A 19,935-nucleotide genomic window follows, 5' to 3' on the forward strand; every position below is an offset into this window, starting at 1 on the left:
AGTTACAAAGGACTAGACAAAAGCACACACTCCAGTAATCTTTTATTTACAGTTGTGAGTCTTTTTCCCACTGTACCGGCATTAGAGAGTGGTCTCAGTCAGATTGACCGCTCACACACACACACACACACACACACACACACACACATGCCGTCTGCAGGGGAATAAAGCTGTGTGTGTCGCTCTTTAAATGAGTTTGTTAGCAGCAGAGGAAATTGATTTGATTTGCTTCTTTGGCAGCAGCTGTGAGTCTGTTTGCATCACTGAAATAAATCACGTTTCCTAAGAGGCGTTTAGTGAAGCACGTTTGAGAACAGCAGACCACTGAAAACACCACAACTGCTGCTGTAGAGGAGTTCAGCTCACTGTACTGTAATACAGAACACCATGACTGCATATAGCTGGTGTAAACAAACACGTGTGATCGAGAGAGAATATTGAGCTTTTATTTAATCATGATGATGTATTTTCAACTGAAATGGGTTTTTGAGTAAAGGACATGGTTTCATTTCAGAATGATGTCTTTTTAGACTGATAATGAATATTGATGAGGAGGCGGGGTTTTAATTCAGTATGATGAATTTTTCCAACTGAAACTGAATATTCACCTGGGGGTGGGGTTTTATATCGGTATGATGACTTTTTCCTTCTAAAACTGAATATTTAGTAGGGGCGGAGTTTATTTCAGTATGATCACGCATTGAGTGGGGACAGGGTTTATTTCAGCGTGATAACTTATTGATTAGTGGGCGGGTTTTGTCTTAGTGTGATAACCAATTTCCAACTGAAACTGAATATTGAGTAGGAGGCGGGGATTATTTCAGTCTAATGGCGCATTAAGTAGGGCCGGGGTTTATTTCAGTATAATTAATCAGTGAGGGGGTGGAGTTTATTTCAGCATAATGACCTATTGATTAGGGGGCGGGGTTTTTTTTCAGTATGATGATGCATTTTCAGCTAAATCTAAATATTGAGTAGGAGGCAGGGTTTTTTTCAGTATAGTGACGTATTGAGTAGGGGTGGAGTTTATTTCAGTATAATGATGTATGGATTAGGGGGTGGGTTTTGTCTTAGTATGATGATGCATTTCCAGCTAAAACTGAATATTGAGATGGGGACGGGGCATGATTTCAGTATGATGATGCAATGAGAGGGGGCGGGGTATTGTCTCAGTATGATGACGCATTTTCAGCTGAATCTGAATGTTGAGTTGGGGGCGGGTTTTTATTTCAGTATGATGATGCATTTCTAACTGAACTGAATACTGAGTGGGGGGTGGGGTCTTATTCCAGTTTGATAACAATGTTTTTACTGAAACTGAATATTGAGTAGGGGACGGGGTTTTATTTTAGTGTGATGACGCATTTCCAACCTAAACTGAATATTGAGCTGGGGGTGGAGTTTTATTTCAGTATGACACATTTTGCAGCTGAAGCTGAATATTGAGTAGGGGGCGGGGTTTTATTTCAGTATGACACATTTCCAGCTGAAGATGAATATTGATTAGGGGGTGGGGTTTTATTTCAGAATAATGACATATTTCCAGCTGAAGCTGAATATTGAGTAGGAGGCGGGTTTTATTTCAATATGATGACGTATTTCCAAATTAAACTGAATATTGAGCTGGGGGTGGAGTTTTATTTCAGTATGACACATTTTGCAGCTGAAGCTGAATATTGAGTAGGGGGCGGGGTTTTATTTCAGTATGATGAAGTATTTCCAACTGATACTGAATATTGAGTAGGGGGCGGAGTTTTATTCCAGTATGATGACAAATTTCTTACTGAAGTGGAATATGGAGTAGGGGGCGGGGTTTTATTTCAATATGATGATTTATTTCCTACTTAAAATGAATATTGAGCAGTGGGTGGAGTTTTATTTCATTATTACGCATTTCCAGCTGAAGCTGAATATTGAGTAGGGGGTGGGGTTTATTTTAGTATGATGTATTTCCAACTGAGACTGAATATTGAACAGTGGGTGGAGTTTTATTGTAATATAATTACATATTGAGTAAGAGTCAAGATTTTGTTCCAGTATACTGATACATTTTCAACCGAATCAGAATATTGAGTGGGTGGGGGTTTATTTCAGTACAATGATGCATTTCCAACTGAAATTAATTATTTGGAAGGAGGAGAGGTTTTGTTTCAGTATGATGATGTATAAAGTAGGGGGTGGAGTTTTATTTCAATATGATGACATGTTTCTAGCTGAAACTGAATATTGAGTAGGGGGCAGGGTTTTATTCTAGTATGATGACAAATTTCTGACTGAAACTGAATATTGAGTAGGGGGCGGGGTTTTATTCTAGTATGATGACAAATTTCTGACTGAAACTGAATATTGAGTAGGGGGCAGGGTTTATTTCAGTATGATGATGTATTGAATAGGGGTGTGGTTAATATCTGTATAATGATGTATTTCCAACTGAAACAGAATATTGAGTAGGGGCGGGGTTTATCTTTGGGCTTCGTCCTTCACATTTCACTTAAAGCAAGTAGAGTTAAAATAGAGTTTGTTTGTTCTCATGTTCATCTATACGCTGTGTGTGTTTGTCAGCGATGTCAGCAGAGGGCGCCACACCGATGGCTCCGCAGCCACAGCCAGCACTGATTCCCACAGCACAGTCGGAGCCGCAGGTTTCAGAGGAGATTCCCAGCCGCAGCATCCCGACCGCATGTGTTCGCCCCACACACCCGCTGCGCAGCTTCACCAACACACTGCTGCCTCCACCCATGGGTACCATTGAGCCCAAGGTCTTCAGCCCCGTCACAGGTCAGCACCACCCACGTTACGTTTTAATATAATGATAAACTGAATATTTAAGTAGGAGGCGGGTTTTTATTTCAGGATGATGATGTATGTCCAGCTGAAACAAAATTTTGAGCAGGGGCGGGGTTTTATTCCAGTATGATGATGTATTTCCAGCTGAATATTAAGTTGGGGGCAGGGTTTTATTCCAGTATGATGATGTATTTCCAGCTGAATATTGAGTAGGGGGTGGGGTTTTATTCCAGTATAATGATGTATTTCCAGCTGAATATTGAGTAGAAGGTGGGGTTATTTTAGTATGATGATGTATTTTCAGCTAAGTATTGAGCATGAGGTGGGGTTTATTTCAGTAAGACGATGTATGTCCAACTGAAAATAAATATTTTTGTGGGGGGAGGGACTTTTTTCCAGTATGATGATGCCATTCCAGCTGAAACTGAATATTAAGTAGGAGGCGGAGTTCATTTCAGTATGTTGACGTATGTCAAACTGAAACTGAATATTGAGTAGGGGGTGGAGTTTTACTCCAGTATGATGATGCAAATCCAGCTGAAACTGAATATTGAGTAGGAGGCGGGGTTAACTTCATTATGATGGCGTATGTCCAACTAAAACTGAATATTGAGAAGGGGCGGGGTTTTATTCCAGTATGATGATGTATTTTCCAGCTGAATATTGAGTAGGAGGTAGGGTTTTATCCCAGTATGATGATGCATTTCCAGCTAAACTTGAATATTGAGTAGGAGGCGGAGTTTATTTCAGTATGATGATGTATTTCCAACTGAAACTGAATATTGAATAGGGGGCGGGGTTTTATTTCTGTATGATGACGTATCTAAAATTTAATATTGAGTAGGAGGTGGAGTTTATTTCAGTATGATGACGTATGTCAGACTGAAACTGAATATTGAATAGGGGCGGAGTTTTATTTCTGTATAATGACGTATCTAAAAATGAATATTGAGTAGAGGGCGGGTTTTATTTCATTTTGATGACAAATTTCATTTTTACACCACACTAAATATTGACACACACACACACACACACACACACACACACACACACACACACACACACACTCAAGCAAGTCTTGCTTAAAACTACGGTATATAGCAAATAGAATAGTAAATAACACCCAATAAAAACCATTATCCATTTTCTTCTTGATTTCAAGATGCATTGTTTTATTTTCACATGAATTTACATAAATTACACCTAATTTTCAGATTTTATTTTCATTTAAAACATAAAAGCACTCTTTAAAATGCTCTCTGTGTTTATAAAATCACTTTTCTTAAATTTAATCTCATGCAGACACAAAGATCCTTCAGAAAGTAACATAATGTTCTAGTTAGTGCAGGGAAAGATTATTCGTGATTAAAATAACTGAAAACCAAAATAACTTTGTTTTGACGTCATACATCTCAAAATATACATATGTTATATGTGTGTTATACATATTTTTATGGGTATGTGATACACACACACACCCACACACATAAAAACAAAACTGTTTCGTTACATAGATATTGAAATTCATTAATAATTTGCATCATATATTTTATATATAAATATAAATAAAAAGTTTACCTAGTATGTGTGTATTTATATAAGCATAATACATATACACAGCACACACACATATAAATATATAACACTATATATATATTTGCCCAGCGCTCTAAATCAACCTAATATTATTTCAAAATGTCTTAGATGTTTTGGAGAGAAGCTGATCCTGACTAAATAATTTACAAGGATTATTATTTCCAGGAATGTGGATTTTGCGTAAGTCTTGTGTTCTTCTGAAGAGTTCTTCCTCTAAAACCCAGAGATGCGCAGAGTTTTCTTCCTCTGAACATGCAGTGATTCTCCAGAGGTGTGTGCGTGTGTGTGTGTGTGTGTGTGTGTGTGTGTGTGTGTAGCCGCGGGCTCAGATGATGTAGACGTGAATGTTTATCCGCCGCTGGTCTTCAGTTAGTCTCTCATTGGGAAATCAGTTCTGGGTTTGTGTGTGTGTGTGTGTTTGTGTGTGTGTTTGTGTGTGTTTGTGTGTGTGTGTGTGTGTGTGTGTGTGTGTGTGTGTGTGTGTGTGTGTGTGTGTGTGTGTGTGTGTGTGTGTGTGTGTGTGTGTGTGTATGTTCCCATCGGCGGCTGTAATGATCATCGATTGCAGACATCATAACCAAGAGGAAGAGCTGTTCAACACACACACACACACACACACACACACACACACACACACACACACACACACACACACTACAGGGCTTCTGCTTCCTCTGAGATCTGTGCATGTGTGTGTGTGTGTTTCTTTGTGTGTGTGTGTGTCTCGCTCTCTTGATTCAAATTCAATTCATACCTGCTTTATTTGCATGACAAATATCGCACGTGTATAGCTAAAGTATCTGTGATGTTTACATTAAATAGAACATATGAACACACATTACACAGCAGTGCTGATCAGAGCAAATATTATAATCAATAAAAAATAAATACGATATAAAACAATCAATCACTATTATCATTAATATTTAACAATCAGAATTTATCAATCAACAGTATAATAATTTATCAGAATTCAGTGTGTGTGTGTGTGTGTGTGTGTGTGTGTTTTGCACATTACATTAACATTGAATACATTATATAAAACATATACAGTATTGAAAATACGATTAGAGATTAGATGAACACATACGGGTGGCACAGTGGCTCAGTGGTCAGCACTGTGTCATCACAGCAAGAATGTCACTAGTTTGAGTCTCGGCTGGGTCAGTTGGTGTTTCTGTGTGGAGTTTGCATGTTCTTCCTGTGTTGGCGTGGGTTTCCTCCGGGTGCTCCGGTTTCCCCCACAGTCCAAACACATGCGCTGTAGGGGAACTGATCAACTAAACTGGCTTTAGTGTGTGAGTGTGTGTGTGTGTGAATAAGTGTTTATGGGTATTTCCCAGTACTGGGTTGCAGCTGGAAGGGCATCCGCTGTGTAAAACACATGCTGGAATAGTTGGCTGAAATGACCTCTGATGATGAATGAATAAATGTGTACAGAAATATGAAAAAGGTTAATATGATATTAGAAAAATAAACTGTAAATAACAATAATACAATAACAACAAACATTATAAATGCTAATTATAAGATATAATATTATTCATTCATTTTCTTGTCGACTTAGTCCCTTTATTAATCCGGGGTCGCCACAGCGGAATGAACCGCCAACTTATCCAGCAAGTTTTTTACGCAGCGGATGCCCTTCCAGCCGCAACCCATCTCTGGGAAACATCCACACACACACACACACACTCATACACTACAGACAATTTAGCCTACAAAATTCACCTGTACCACATGTCTTTGGGCTATGGGGGAAACCAGAGCACCCGGAGGAAACCTACGCGAACGCAGGGAGAACATGCAAACTCCACACAGAAACGCCAACTGAGCCGAGGCTCGACCCAGCGACCTTCTTGCTGTGAGGCGACAGCACTACCTACTGCGCCACTGCCTCGCCCGATATATTATTATATCAATATAATATTAATATATAAAAATAATATGCAATCTCTCTCTGGCCCCTATCATACACCCGGCACAATAAGGCGCAAGACGTGTTTCTATAACGTGTTGCTATTTTCAGACCGTAATTTTGCCCACCTGTCAGGTTTCGGACTATATGGAGCACAGCATGTGTATTAGGATACAACTCAGTTGTTTGAGCACACGTCATTATTATTGTTTATTAATTCCTCTGCTGGAGATTAGAGCTGAATTTAGAAATAGTTTTGACACAAATATTTGTTCTTAACAAACTAAATTAATAATGTAGGCTAATTGATGTCTGTGCGTACAACACTGTTTCCTTATCCACGAAAGAGAGTAAAAGTGAAAGTAAAGAATGAGGAGGCTCATCTCTCATTCTCGCCTGCAGATGCTCTGTTTAACTGTTTTCTCGCTAGTAAAGCGTTCAGTTTTTACACGCACAGAGTCCACCGTGTAAATAGCAAATGCACCATGGAGCGACGCAGCTGACTCTAAAAGGGAATGAGAGATGAGACTCTGATTGGTTTATTCTCAAAACACACCTATAACTCATTTAAAGACCTAAAACTCATTATGAGCACAGCCCTGTTAGACCATGTGCCGGGCGCAGAGCGGATATATCCATCCTTAAACAAGCAAAAGTGGATTCAGACATGCTCTTAATGCTTTTGCACCATGCACTTTAGACTTTGCGCCTAGATCCTTAAAATAGAGCCCTCTCTCTCTCTCTCTCTCTCTCTCTCTCAAATCCTATTTCAAATTCAGATTAATTAGCTTTGTTGGTGTGATGTGTCAAGTATTGCCAAAGCATAAAAAAACAATAAATAAGATAATATAGTGATTGTAAAATACACGTGTACAAATGCTAAAAAAATAACAAAAATTTGATAAATATATACACAAATAAGAAAAAGTCCATTGAGATTTAAAAAAGATAATGAAAGAAAAACAAATGCAAATAATAAATAACTATGTATGTGAATAAATAAATAACAACAATATAACAATAAATAATAATGATAATGTATGTATATATATATATATATATATATATATATATATATATATACACACACACACACACACACACACACACACACACACACACACACAGTTGGTCAGTTAGTTATTTTTCCCCAATTTCTGTTTAACAGAGAGCAGATTTCTTCTACACATTTCTAATCATAATTGTGTTAATAACTCATCTCTAATAACTGATTTATTTTCTCTTTGTCATGATGACAGAAAATAATATTAGACTAGATATTCTTCAAGTCGCTTCTATAAAACAGTTCTGTCTTCAGCTGTGTATATATATATATATTTATATGCACTCTGTCTGTCTGTCTGTGGATGGTCCTCCATTTTGGCTCAGATTCAGCGGTTTCCCCCGGAGTCAGGATTTAATTGGTTTTGCGGAGCCGTTTTGTGTCTCCGACCACCCCTCGCTGCAGACGCTTTTCCATTAAACAGGAGGATTGAGTCTGAATGGAGCTTCTTTCCGCTCTGAGTTTCTGCAGGGACGCGTTTATAAGAGCCTGCAGTGACAGAAAATCACACCGGCCAGGAATCTGATTACAAGAGGCGCTCTGACACACAGCCAGAAACACTCAGACTGAACAGCGGAGATCAGAGAGGACATCAGACCAGCCAATCAGTCAATCTGTTAGTCAATCAATCAATCAATCAATTAATCAATTAGTCAATCAATCAATAAGGTCTGTATATCTCTCTGCCAGTCTGTCAGTACATCTATCCATCCATCTGTATGTCTTTCTGTCTTTAATGCATCCATTCATTCATCTTTCTCTCTCCATCCACCCATCCATATATCTATCTTTCTGTTTGTTTGTCTGTCCATCCATTCATCCACTCTTCTATCCACTATCATCAATCCATCTGTCTGCATCCATCCATTTATTTGTTTACCTGTCCCTGTCCACCCATCCATCTACTCCCATCCATCTATATCTGTCTCTCCATCCATCCTACCATCCATCCATCCATCCATCTGTCGGTCCATTCACCTGTCCATCTGTCCATCCATCCATCCCTCTGTCCATTCATCCATCCATCCATCCATCCGTCTGTCCGTCCATCCATCCATCCATCCATCCATCCATCCATTCATCTGTCTCTCCATTCATCCATTCATCCATCCATCCATCCATCCATCCACCTGTCTCTCCAATCATCCATTCCTTTATTTGTCCTTCCATTCATCCATCCATCCATGCATCCATCCATTCATCTCTCTCTCCATTCATCCATCCATCCATTCATCCAGCCATCCATCCATCCACCTGTCTCTCCAATCATCCATTAATTTCTTTGTTCTTCTATCCATTCATCCATCCATCAATGCATCAATCCATTCATCTCTCTCTCCATCCATCCATCCATCCATCTCGCTCTAATTATCTATTCATTAATTTGTCCATCTATCCATTTTTTCTTTCTGTCCATCCATCCATCCATGCATCCATCAGTTTGTCTATCTCCATTCATTCATTCATTCATCCATCCATCCATTTGTTTGTCTCTCTCCATCCATTCGTCCATCAGTTTGTCTCTCTCTATCATCATCCATTCATTCATCCCTCCATCCATTTATCATTCATTTGTCTCTACAACTGTTCATTCTTTCATTTGTCATCATCCATGCATGTTGTCTGTCTCTCTGTCAATCCATCTTTTCATTCATCCATTCATCCATTTGTTTGTCTGTCTTTGTCTACCCCACTCATCATTCCATCATCCATTTGTCTCTCCAGTAATCCATTCATTCATGTCCATCTATCCATTTGTCTGTCTGTCCGTCCATCCATCCATCCATCCATCCATCCATGCGTCCATCAGTTTATCTCTCTTAATTCATCCATCCATTCATTCATTCATTCATCCATTTGTTTGTCTCTCTCCATCCATCCATCCATCCATCCATCCATCCATCCATGCGTCCATCAGTTTATCTCTCTTCATTCATTCATTCATTCATTCATTCATTCATTCATTCATTCATTCATTCATTCATCCATTTGTTTGTCTGTCTCTCTCCATCCATCCATCCATCCATCCATCCATGCATCCATCAGTTTATCTCTCTTCATTCATCCATCCATTCATTCATTCATTCATCCATTTGTTTGTCTCTCTCCATCCATCCATCCATCCATCCATCCATCCATCCATCCATCCATCCATCCATCCATCCATCCATGCGTCCATCAGTTTATCTCTCTTCATTCATTAATTCATTCATTCATTCATCCATTTGTTTGTCTGTCTCTCTCCATCCATCCATCCATGCATCCATCAGTTTATCTCTCTTCATTCATCCATCCATTCATTCATTCATTCATTTATTCATTCATTCATTCATTCATCCATTTGTTTGTCTCTCTCCATCCATCCATCCATCCATCCATCCATCCATCCATGCGTCCATCAGTTTATCTCTCTTCATTCATTCATTCATTCATTCATCCATTTGTTTGTCTGTCTCTCTCCATCCATCCATCCATCCATCCATCCATCCATCCATGCATCCATCAGTTTATCTCTCTTCATTCATCCATCCATTCATTCATTCATTCATTCATTCATTTATTCATTCATTCATTCATTCATTCATTCATCCATTTGTTTGTCTGTCTCTCTCCATCCATCCATCCATCAGTTTGTTTCTCTCCATTCGTTCATTCATTCATTCATTCATTCATTCATTCATTCATTCATTCATTCATTCATTCATTCATTCATTCATTCATTCATTCATCTATCCACCCATTCGTTTGTCTGTCTCTCTCCATCCGTCCATCCATCCATAATTTTATCTCTCTTCATTCATTCATTCATTCATTCATTCATTCATTCATTCATTCATTCATTCATTCATTCATTCATTCAATTATTCATCCCTCCATCTGCTTTTCTGTCTCTATATTCATTCATTCATCCATAAGTTTGTCTCTCTCTATTCATTCATTCATTCATTCATCCATTTGTTTGTCTGTCTCTCTCCATCCGTCCATCCATCCAAAATTTTATCTTTCTTCATTCATTCATTCATTCATTCATTCATTCATTCATTCATCCATAAGTTTGTCTCTCTCCATTCATTCATTCATTCATTCATTCATTCATTCATTCATTCATTCATTCATTCATTCATTCATTCATTCATCCATTTGTTTGTCTCTTTCCATCCATCCATCCATCCATCAGTTTATCTCTCTTCATTCATCCATCCATCCATTCATCCATTAGTTTGTCTGTCTCTCCATCCACCTCTCCTTCATTAATGCCATTTGACTGAGCCAGTGTCAGATTAATTATTAATCTCTCTCTCTCTCTCTCTCTCTCTCTCTCTCTCTCTCTCTCTCTCTCTCTCTGTCTCTCCATCTCTCTCTCCCCCTCTCTCTTTCTCTTTGAGAGAGATTCTGAGTGATCGAGTTGATGGTGCTGCTAATGCTTTGATTATGAACACGTGTTAATTAACAGTAGAGTGTTAGTGTGCTGCCGGCGGGGTGAAGCTCTCACAGTAAACACAGACAGAAATACAGCGCGGTGAAGCCTCCAGAGACGCCAGCGCTTGAGCGTTTATATTCTCCGCTCACAGACACGGCTTTGTTGCTGGGCTTTCAGAGCAGTCCATCCGTCTTTTCAAGAAAAATGTAAAGCTGTTCTGCTTCCGGCCCGAGAGACAGACGGATCAATCATTCAGCCCCAGTGTCAGTCCGAGACAGAGACGCTTTAAACCTGGAGACGCTCACATCATCACACACTCTTTCATTTAGGAAATCTGCTTCATTTCTGCTCACACTTCTGCATTTTCCCTCTGTTTTTGTTGTCAGGTATAGTATAGGCCTTTCTGTGATTAAATACTGCATAATTGTGGTTATTTACTCTAATCGTGGGTCATTCGGATGATCACTGTTGCTGCTATTCCTTTACCAACCACAAGGGGAAATAACCTACATATGCATAACCCAAATAAACAGTGCTGTTTAAAATGCGCATGCCGCAGACATGCGTCTTCAGCGTTCAGCTGTAGTCATATCAAATTCTTTTGACCTTTTTACAGGTATTTAGATTAATTTATAACTGAATTGTCATTTTAGGGTGAACTAGCCTTTTAATCTGAAACTTTTATGTTTTTTTTGCGCACTTTTGTTTTGGTTGTCAATTATTAAAATAGGTCTTTCTGTGATTATTAAATAATTGCATAATTATGGTTATTGAATCTAATATGGGTAATTCGGATGATCACGGTTGCTGCTATTCTTTTAACAGCCGTAAACTGAAATACATAGGCGCTGTTTTAATGAAAAGTCAATTGTAATTATTAATTTACAGTGTACTTGTAAATGTAAAGTTTTACTGGCAACCAAAATTGCAGTGTTGCTGTAAATTTTACAGTAAATTGTACTTGGTAATTTACAGTGTATATTAGGCATGTAATGGTATCAAAATTTCACTGTACGGTAATACCTCGGTATGAATGGCACGGTACGGTATTTCAAGAGTTCACACTTATCTGATGATTAATTATAAGCTTGTTTGGCATGCTGTCCCGGGAGAGAGCCCTGAGCTCATGAGATCCTCGAGCCCAGGACTCCCTCCCGTTGCAAAGCGGGAGGGGAGTTTGAGCTCAGGTAGATCTCGAGAACTCCCCTGCTGTAGCAAGTGAATGCTCTTGAAACTAATTACTAACTAGGAGCGTGTCTATGTTGACAATTTGGCTTGTTCAATTGGCTTAATTGCATGTTTTTGGGCGGTGGGAGGAAACCGGGGAACCCGGGGGAAACCCACGTGAGCACGGGGAGAAGTGCAAAACTCCGCACAGAAATGTCTGCTAGTTTTGGTAGAGCCAGGAACCAGAGACATTCTTGCTGTGAGGCGACAGTGCTAGGCACTGGGCCACCGTGTCACCCATCTAAGAAGGAGGCGGAGGGGAGGAAGGGGGGACTCTTCAAAATGAAGATAGCAATGGAATAAACCCCAGGGTATTTATAGTAGTTTAGGAGTCATCTGATTGGATAGTAGTGAATTGGATAATGTGGGTCAGCTGCTAGCAATCATAAGCACGTGATCCTCTCGAAATTTGTTTATACATAAACTTCACATATTGAATCACTTAAAGGAAAAACAAAACTATTGAAAAGACTCAAAAAAGTGCTCAAACGTTCAGGTCACCTCAACACTGAACAGATCAATGACATACAAATGATCTATCTGTAAAGTTTCAAACAGGAACTTCAATTATTCAGTTTTATAAACAAAAAATACTAAATCATGTAAAAAAACACCACTCGAAAGGACAAGCCATGAGTGGGATAGAGGTCTCTTGGTGGTACAAGTCAATGTCTCCATCAATCTGAGCAGTGTGCTGTGCTCTGCTGTCCTCTTGACTAAAAGAATCCCCATCATGTTAGTCGTATTCCCCGACTTGTATTTCAGCAAAGTCTGGCAGTGCCAGCATACCGTTTTTTTCTGTCACCTTTTCTCCTTTCTCGTTTCTTTTCATCTTTAGCTCTTTTTCATCCCCGCTACTAGCAGCACACTCCATTTCCGCATTACTAGATCTGTAGCGACAACAGACCACAAAGGATGATGGCCACGCCTGGGCTGATGGGAATTGTAGTTTCTGCTACCTCCTGGTCGCTCCATTCACCTAAGCAGACTTTTTACCAAAAGACCTCTGATTTTATTGAGTCACGACCACGGTAATATTGAAAGAAATTGCTATTGCGGTATGACGGTATTTACAATATTGTTACATCCCTAGTGTATATGTAAATTTACAGTCTTACTGGCAAAAATGCAGTAAGTTACTGTATTTTTTTCCATGAATTGTAATTATTAATTTACAGTGGGGTTGTAAATGTAAAGTTTTACTAGCAACCAAAATAGCTGTGTTACAGTATATTCTACAATAAATAATAATCATTAATTTAGAGCAATTGCAAATTGACAGTGTTAATGTACATTTCACGGTAAATTATAATAATTAATTTACAGTATGCTTGTCAATTTAAAGTTACTGTAAATGTTACAATAAAATTTATATACTGTTAACCAAATTGCCAAGAAGTTGCTGCACATATTACAGTAAATTGTAATCATTAATTTACAGTGCGCATGTACATTTACAGTTTTACTGGCAACCAAAGTTACAGTCAGTAAATGTACACTCCACATTAAATTGTAATCATTAATTGACTGTTTGCTTGTAAATTTAATATTGTCTGGCAAACATAATTGCAGTAAGTTACTGTAAATTTAACTATGAGGTGTAATTATTAATTTACAGTGAGGTTGTAAATTTAGCCTTGACGGTAACCAATATTGCCAGTACATCACTGTAAAATTTGCTCTAAATTATAATCATTAATTTACAGTACAGGGGCGAGGCAGTGGCGCAGTAGGTAGTGCTGTCACCTCACAGCAAGAAAGTCGCTGGTTTGAGCCTCGGCTGGGTCAGTTGGTATTTCTGTGTGGAGTTTGCATGTTCTCCCTGTGTTGGTCTGGGTTTTTTTCCAGGTGCTCCGGTTTCCCCCACAGTCCAAACACATGCGGTACAGGTGAATTGGGTTGGCTAAAATTGTCCGTAGTGTATGAGCGTGTATGGATGTTTCCCAGCGATGGGTTGCAGCCTGAAGGGCATACGCTGTGTAAAACATATGCTGGATAAGTTGGCGGTTCATTCCGCTGTGGTGACCCCAGATTAATAAAGGGACTAAGCTGCCAAGAAAAGGAATGAATGTGTGAAATATATAATAGGGCAGAGTGAGCACAGTATGGTGTGGGGTGTAGGAGTAAGGTTGTAGAGAGGTGTGGAGAAGTAAGTTGATTATTGGATTTCTTTATTTGCAGAAAGAAAACGATAGCCAAGTGCTACTTGTATTGTAAATATATATATTTTTTTGTTTTGTTTTGTTTTGCTGGTTATTTTTTTGGGGGGGGATTTTTTCTACTGAGCACTGTAAATAAAGACACTTTGCACCATAGTGCTATTTCGACTCTGCCAATTTTTGAGGATTTGAAAGGTCTGGGACCTGAAGAGAAAAATCGTCTCCGTAACAGAATGAATTTACAGTACTCTTGTTAATTTAAAGTCACTGTAAATTTTACAGTAAAGTTGTAATTTACAGTCTTACTGTGAACCAAAATTGCCAATGTTGCTGGACATTTTACAGTAAATTGTGATTATTAATTTACATTGCGCATGTACATTTACTGTCTTACAGGCAACCAAAGTCACAGTCTGTACATGTACATTCAACAGTAAACTGTTATTATTAAGTAACAGTGCACTTATTTATAGTCGTACTGGCAGCCAAAAATACAGTATGTTACAGTTAACTTTACTGTACAGTGCATCCAGTCAACTGAATTAAGCACAGGTGAACTCCAATGAAGCTGCTGAAACATCTCCAGAATGATCAGTGGAGACAGAATGAACCTGAGCTCCATCTAGAGCTTCACGCCAAAGCCTGTCAATATTGACGTACAGGTGATTTCTCAGCTGTTTTATTTATAATGAATCTGCAACAATTTCAAAAACTCTTTTTCCGCATTGTCATTATGGAGGATTGTGTGTAGAATGTTGAGGAAATCAATCAGTTTAATCCATTTTGCAATAAGGCTGTAACATAAACACATGAGGAAAAAGAGAAGCGCTAGCAATACTCTCCAGATGCACTGTAAGTTAGTCAATTTTACAGGAAATTGTAATGATTCATTTACAGTGCTCTTGTAAATTTACAGACTTTTTGAAAGATTACAGTATTTTAGTGTGGTCCAGGAGCAGAATCAGGCGGTGATGTGCTCTTCACGCTCAGTTATCTGGATAGATGTAGTTATTAAAGCGCTGCCGATGATGAGGAATGGAGGAATGGTGTTTCAGACAGACCTGAAGCGCATTAAAGCATCCAGCTATTTCACACACCATAACACACACACACACCGAGATAGAGAGAGAGAGACAGAGAGAGAGAGAGAGAGAGAGAGAGAGATTTTTCAGAATATTAGGACAGGGAAGAGTGGCGAATCCTCAGAAAAACAGCCCACATTTCTGCACCCAACAAAAATATCACAGGCATGAAAAAATGAAGCTCATTCCAGGATGATTTTGTTCATTATATTCATGACAATTAATCCCCATTTAAATCGCACATTTACATTCAGTGCTCTGTTCTGTTTTCACATTGTCTGTAGTTTTGTGTTTTCTTTATTTACATCTGCATAAATGAAGCACAGCACTGGAATAATAATAATATCAGTGTGAGAGTAACACATTATTTCATCACATCTTTACTCCTAAATAAGTCGTAGTTCTCTGTGCATCTGTCATTTTTTTTAGATTTAGTTATTTTTTTCTCAATGTTACATCTTTTCACTACAATTAAACGTTTAGTCTTAAATAGTTCAGGGTTCTCTGTGTATCTGGATGTTGAAGTTTTTTCAGATATAGTTATTTTTCTCATTAATTAAATTCATATTGATGTAATACAGTGTTTTGTTTATTTAGTTTGTAGGAATGGGTTTAATCACAGCGGTTTGAACTGTAGCTCTGCCGAGTGACTAAAAAGTGATCAGCATGATGGTGAAAAACTACATTTCTAGTCAAACCATTCTTCTGCAATCTCATATCAAAAACGTAAATAAGTGCAGTATTTATAGCTATACATGTGGGAGAGCGCTGATATTATGTGATTGCAATATGGAACAATTAAATGTTGATGTTAAATCAAAAGTAATTCACAAATACTTGATAATGAGATGATTTAATGACAATAACTTGCTATCGTTACAACTGAATTAAGTACAAAATAACTGTATAAAATGATGAAACATGAAATGATAAAACATATTATATAAATTGTACCCAGCTTACATGTAAAGTTAAAGTTACCAAAGGTAGAAAGAGAGACACAGGGGGAAGGAGAAAGACAAAGAGAGCAGGCCCAGAAGTTAGCCTGATTGCAGCAGAGTCAGAGAAGATAGACTCCAGAGCAGGAAAGCACAGAGACAGAGCACAGTTTACCAGCTATTTTGTATCTTTCTTGACCATGTGACTACAGCCCAAATACTGAGACATTCAGGCTGTACTCACACTATGTACAGTTGCCTTGAACTGGGCCAAAGCACGCTTGTCTCCCCCGACAGCCCGCACTCACACTACAGTCGGGCCTCGCTCATCGCTCTTACATCATCGCTGCTGCGCTGTTCAGTGAGAAGCGCTCTCGCTCAGCAGCACAGTGGAGATTTCTCTAGTTATATCGTGTCAGTGGTTTGCTATGCAGTGACATGCAGTCAGATATTTCGCCAAACAGTCCTTAGGGATGCGGGGACACGCAGTCAGATATTTCCCCGAACAGATCCGCCACTTTTGACGCTCATAAACAATCATAAAGCTCTCGTGCTGCAGGAATGAGGAGGTCTGCTGAAGGTGCAGCTGTCCTGCAGTGAGGGGTTTGCGTCTTTAATAAAAAGTAAGAATGATTAATAAATCCATATCAAACGGCCCTTAAAGTCATGTCTTGCTTTCAGTTTCGGGCTTTGGTGCGTTTTGCACTCACACACAAGCGTAATAGCCCAAGTGTACCGCGCTCAGGCACACCTCTTCCAACTGGGCCAGGGCCGGCCAAGTGAACCGTGTCTGAGCCCTATTTAGTGCACTCACACTTGTCAAACGATCTGGGAAACGGGCCTGGTCATGGTACGGATAGCATAGTGTGAGTACGCCCTCAAACTGACCAATCAACATGTGACCACATCGTATAACCCCCAAAGTCCACACTCCAGGCCCTGATCTCATCAGTATCTGCCTCTGGAATTTGTGTGAGCCTTCTTTGGTTAAAAAAACAGAAACAAATGCAAATAATTTAGACTCTTACCATTTAAATTAGCATATATTAAGCACATAACCTGAAAAATGCTACTAAAAACATGTGCCATAGACGGGTTTATCCGTAAACGAGTTGGTATATAATCCCAGCATTTTCCTTAATGTTTTCCTTGTAACTTTTTCTTAATTTTCCCAAATTATAACTATTTTTAAAAGAGTTTGCTTAATGTATGCTGGTGTAAAAAAACAAAACATTGTTTTACAACTGAAAGAATTGATTGAGAAAACTTTTTGTTTTAAACTTCATGAATTATTTAAGAGTAAACATGTTTAACTGTGGTGAACATTATGCAGCCACTAAAAGAGAGCTGGTTATTTCAACCCAACTTGGGTAAAACATGTAAAAATAAAATAAACACAGAGTAAATCTGGTTCGTTGAATTTAATTTAAAATAATTGTATTTCCCTGCAGTTTGTTTTGTCTATATCTTCCTTAAAATCGGGTTGAAATAACCCAGCATTGTTCTTTTAGTGTGTCCATAATTTTAACCACAGTTAAACATGTGAGCTCTTAAATAATTCATTGAGTTCTCATTGCTGTATTACAGAGTTTTACATTTATTTAAATCGACATAAATTAAGTACAGAACTGAAAATACTACAGTCAGATACTTCAGTGTGAGAATAATACACAAGGTGGAAAATAGGTTCAGTTGAATTCAATCAAAATGGAGTTGAAATAACCCAACATAGGGGCAACACCCACATTGGCCAAGGATCTGTTTGATTTTATATATTCATTTTGGGGCAACATTGTGGTGGCCTAGTGGTTAACACTGTGGCCTCACAGCAAGAATGTCACTGGTTTGAGTCTCGGCTGGGTCAGTTGGTGTTTCTGAGTGAAGTTTGCATGTTCTCCCTGTGTTGGCGTGGGTTTCCTCCGGGTGCTCCGGTTTCAGTCTAAACACATGCGCCATAGGGGAACTGATCAACTACACTGGCTGTAGTGTATGAGTGTGTGTGTGAATGAGTGTGTATGGGTGTTTACCAGTGATGGATTGCAGCTGGAAGGGCATCCGCTGAGTAAAACATATGCTGGAATAGTTGGCGGTTCATTCCGCTGTGGCTATTCCTGCTAAATAAAGGACTTAGCCGAAGGAAAATTAATGAATGAATATATGAACAAACCCAACAGTGCTTTACTTATTTATTTATTTTACGTTTTCAGTTAAATGTAAATGACACTTATTAACCTAACAGTTGGGTTTGTCCATAATACTTTATCGTCATTATTCAGGAACAGTGAAAAAATGTGAGCAGCTCACACACAATAAGACATATAACAAATATAACAATAAAATAACATTTTTAAAATGACCGGCATGAATATTCTGCACGTAATACGCAGTGGTGGAAAGAGTACTGAAACTCATACTCAAGTAGCATTACTTTCCTAAAAATCAATCCTAGACATTTCAGAAGTACTTATGAGTAGTGAGTAGTGAGCATTACGCTGTTGAAAAATGATGCGTTTACATGTCATTTGTGCATGTGTGTGTGTAAACGTAACATTCTGTAGTGCGTTTAGTTATTGCCCAGCAGGCACACAACATAAGACGTTAATATTAGGTTAGATTTAGGTTGTGATGTCAGGTGATCAAAATACAAAGTCTAGTCAGCTTCTAAGTACAACGTTATTCTGATAGCCAATAATACCTTCAAATAGTGTTGATATTTGGTTGATTTTAGGTTGTTAGAAAGTGAACAAAATCCAACGTCGAGCCAACATCTTACACCAACATCATATTGACGTCAGATACTGACATTTATTCATCGGGTCTGACAACCAAAATCACACGTCTGATAGACGTCACAGTGGTAACGTCCACACAACGTCAAGCTGTGACATCATTAGACGTTGATATATGGTTGATTTTAGGTTGGATGTTGGACATTGACGTTCTGACATCAACATGATTTTCATTTCCAAACGAAATGCAACGTCCCCATGATGTTAGCGCAAAATGTCAGTCGGACGTCATGTTGACACCTTGTGCCTGCTGGGTGTTTAAGGCCATTTGGGTCATCATACAATAAACATCCGCCATCTTCTCATCAGTGACAGCATCTAAACAGTCTCTGGGTCAGTGTGTGTAAAGGTTTTATACATCTTCTTGGACACTTGTAATGCTTCCAGACAGTTTGCTGCAATTATAAATCAACATTGAGGTAGCTCAGTATGATGTGATTTACCTTCTGTGTGTGATCTGATTGGACAGGAATCACAGCACTGACTTCTCTAATCCCCATAGACAAGAAATAATACAGTAGTGCTGCAGGATGAAGGACAGCAGTGGAGTAACAGCACAGACACTGCACTAAACATGTGCTCAAGGGAAAGTAAAAGTACACATTATTAAAACTACTGAGTAAAGTACAATTCCTGAGGAAAACTACTCGATTACAGTAACTGAAGTATTTGTAATTAGCAGTGTTGGGCAAGCTACTTGAAAAATGTAGTGAGCTAAGCTAATAGCAACTCTACTTAAAATGTAGCTTAGCTACACTAAAAGCTATCCTCTGGGAAATGTAGCAAGCTAAGCTAAAAGCTACTTGGCAAAAGTAGCTGAGCTACATGTAAGCTCTTTTTGCAATTTTTATTTTTAAATCGTAGCAACTTAAATCCAAGTCAATCACATCTTAGAGATCAATAAAACTGCCAATGAAACGTGAGGCAGAATATTTGGTAACACTTTATAATAACT

The 19,935-nt window shown here is 38.6% G+C and overlaps 1 protein-coding gene across 10 annotated transcripts in view; it reads left to right on the forward strand.

Moving 5' to 3' along the window:
- dcc (DCC netrin 1 receptor) overlaps positions 1 to 19,935 on the forward strand; it is a 418,185-nt gene that overhangs the window by 362,902 nt on the left and 35,348 nt on the right. For all 10 annotated transcript variants that reach the window (XM_087252692.1, XM_087252694.1, XM_087252686.1 and 7 more), the window contains 1 exon segment: positions 2,563 to 2,778. In XM_087252692.1, coding sequence (XP_087108818.1) covers positions 2,563 to 2,778 — 216 coding nt within the window.

The sequence above is a fragment of the Danio rerio genome, chromosome 5 (genome assembly GCF_052040795.2).
Source record: "Danio rerio strain M-AB ecotype USA chromosome 5, GRCz13ab, whole genome shotgun sequence".
NCBI classification, from domain to species: domain Eukaryota; kingdom Metazoa; phylum Chordata; class Actinopteri; order Cypriniformes; family Danionidae; genus Danio; species Danio rerio.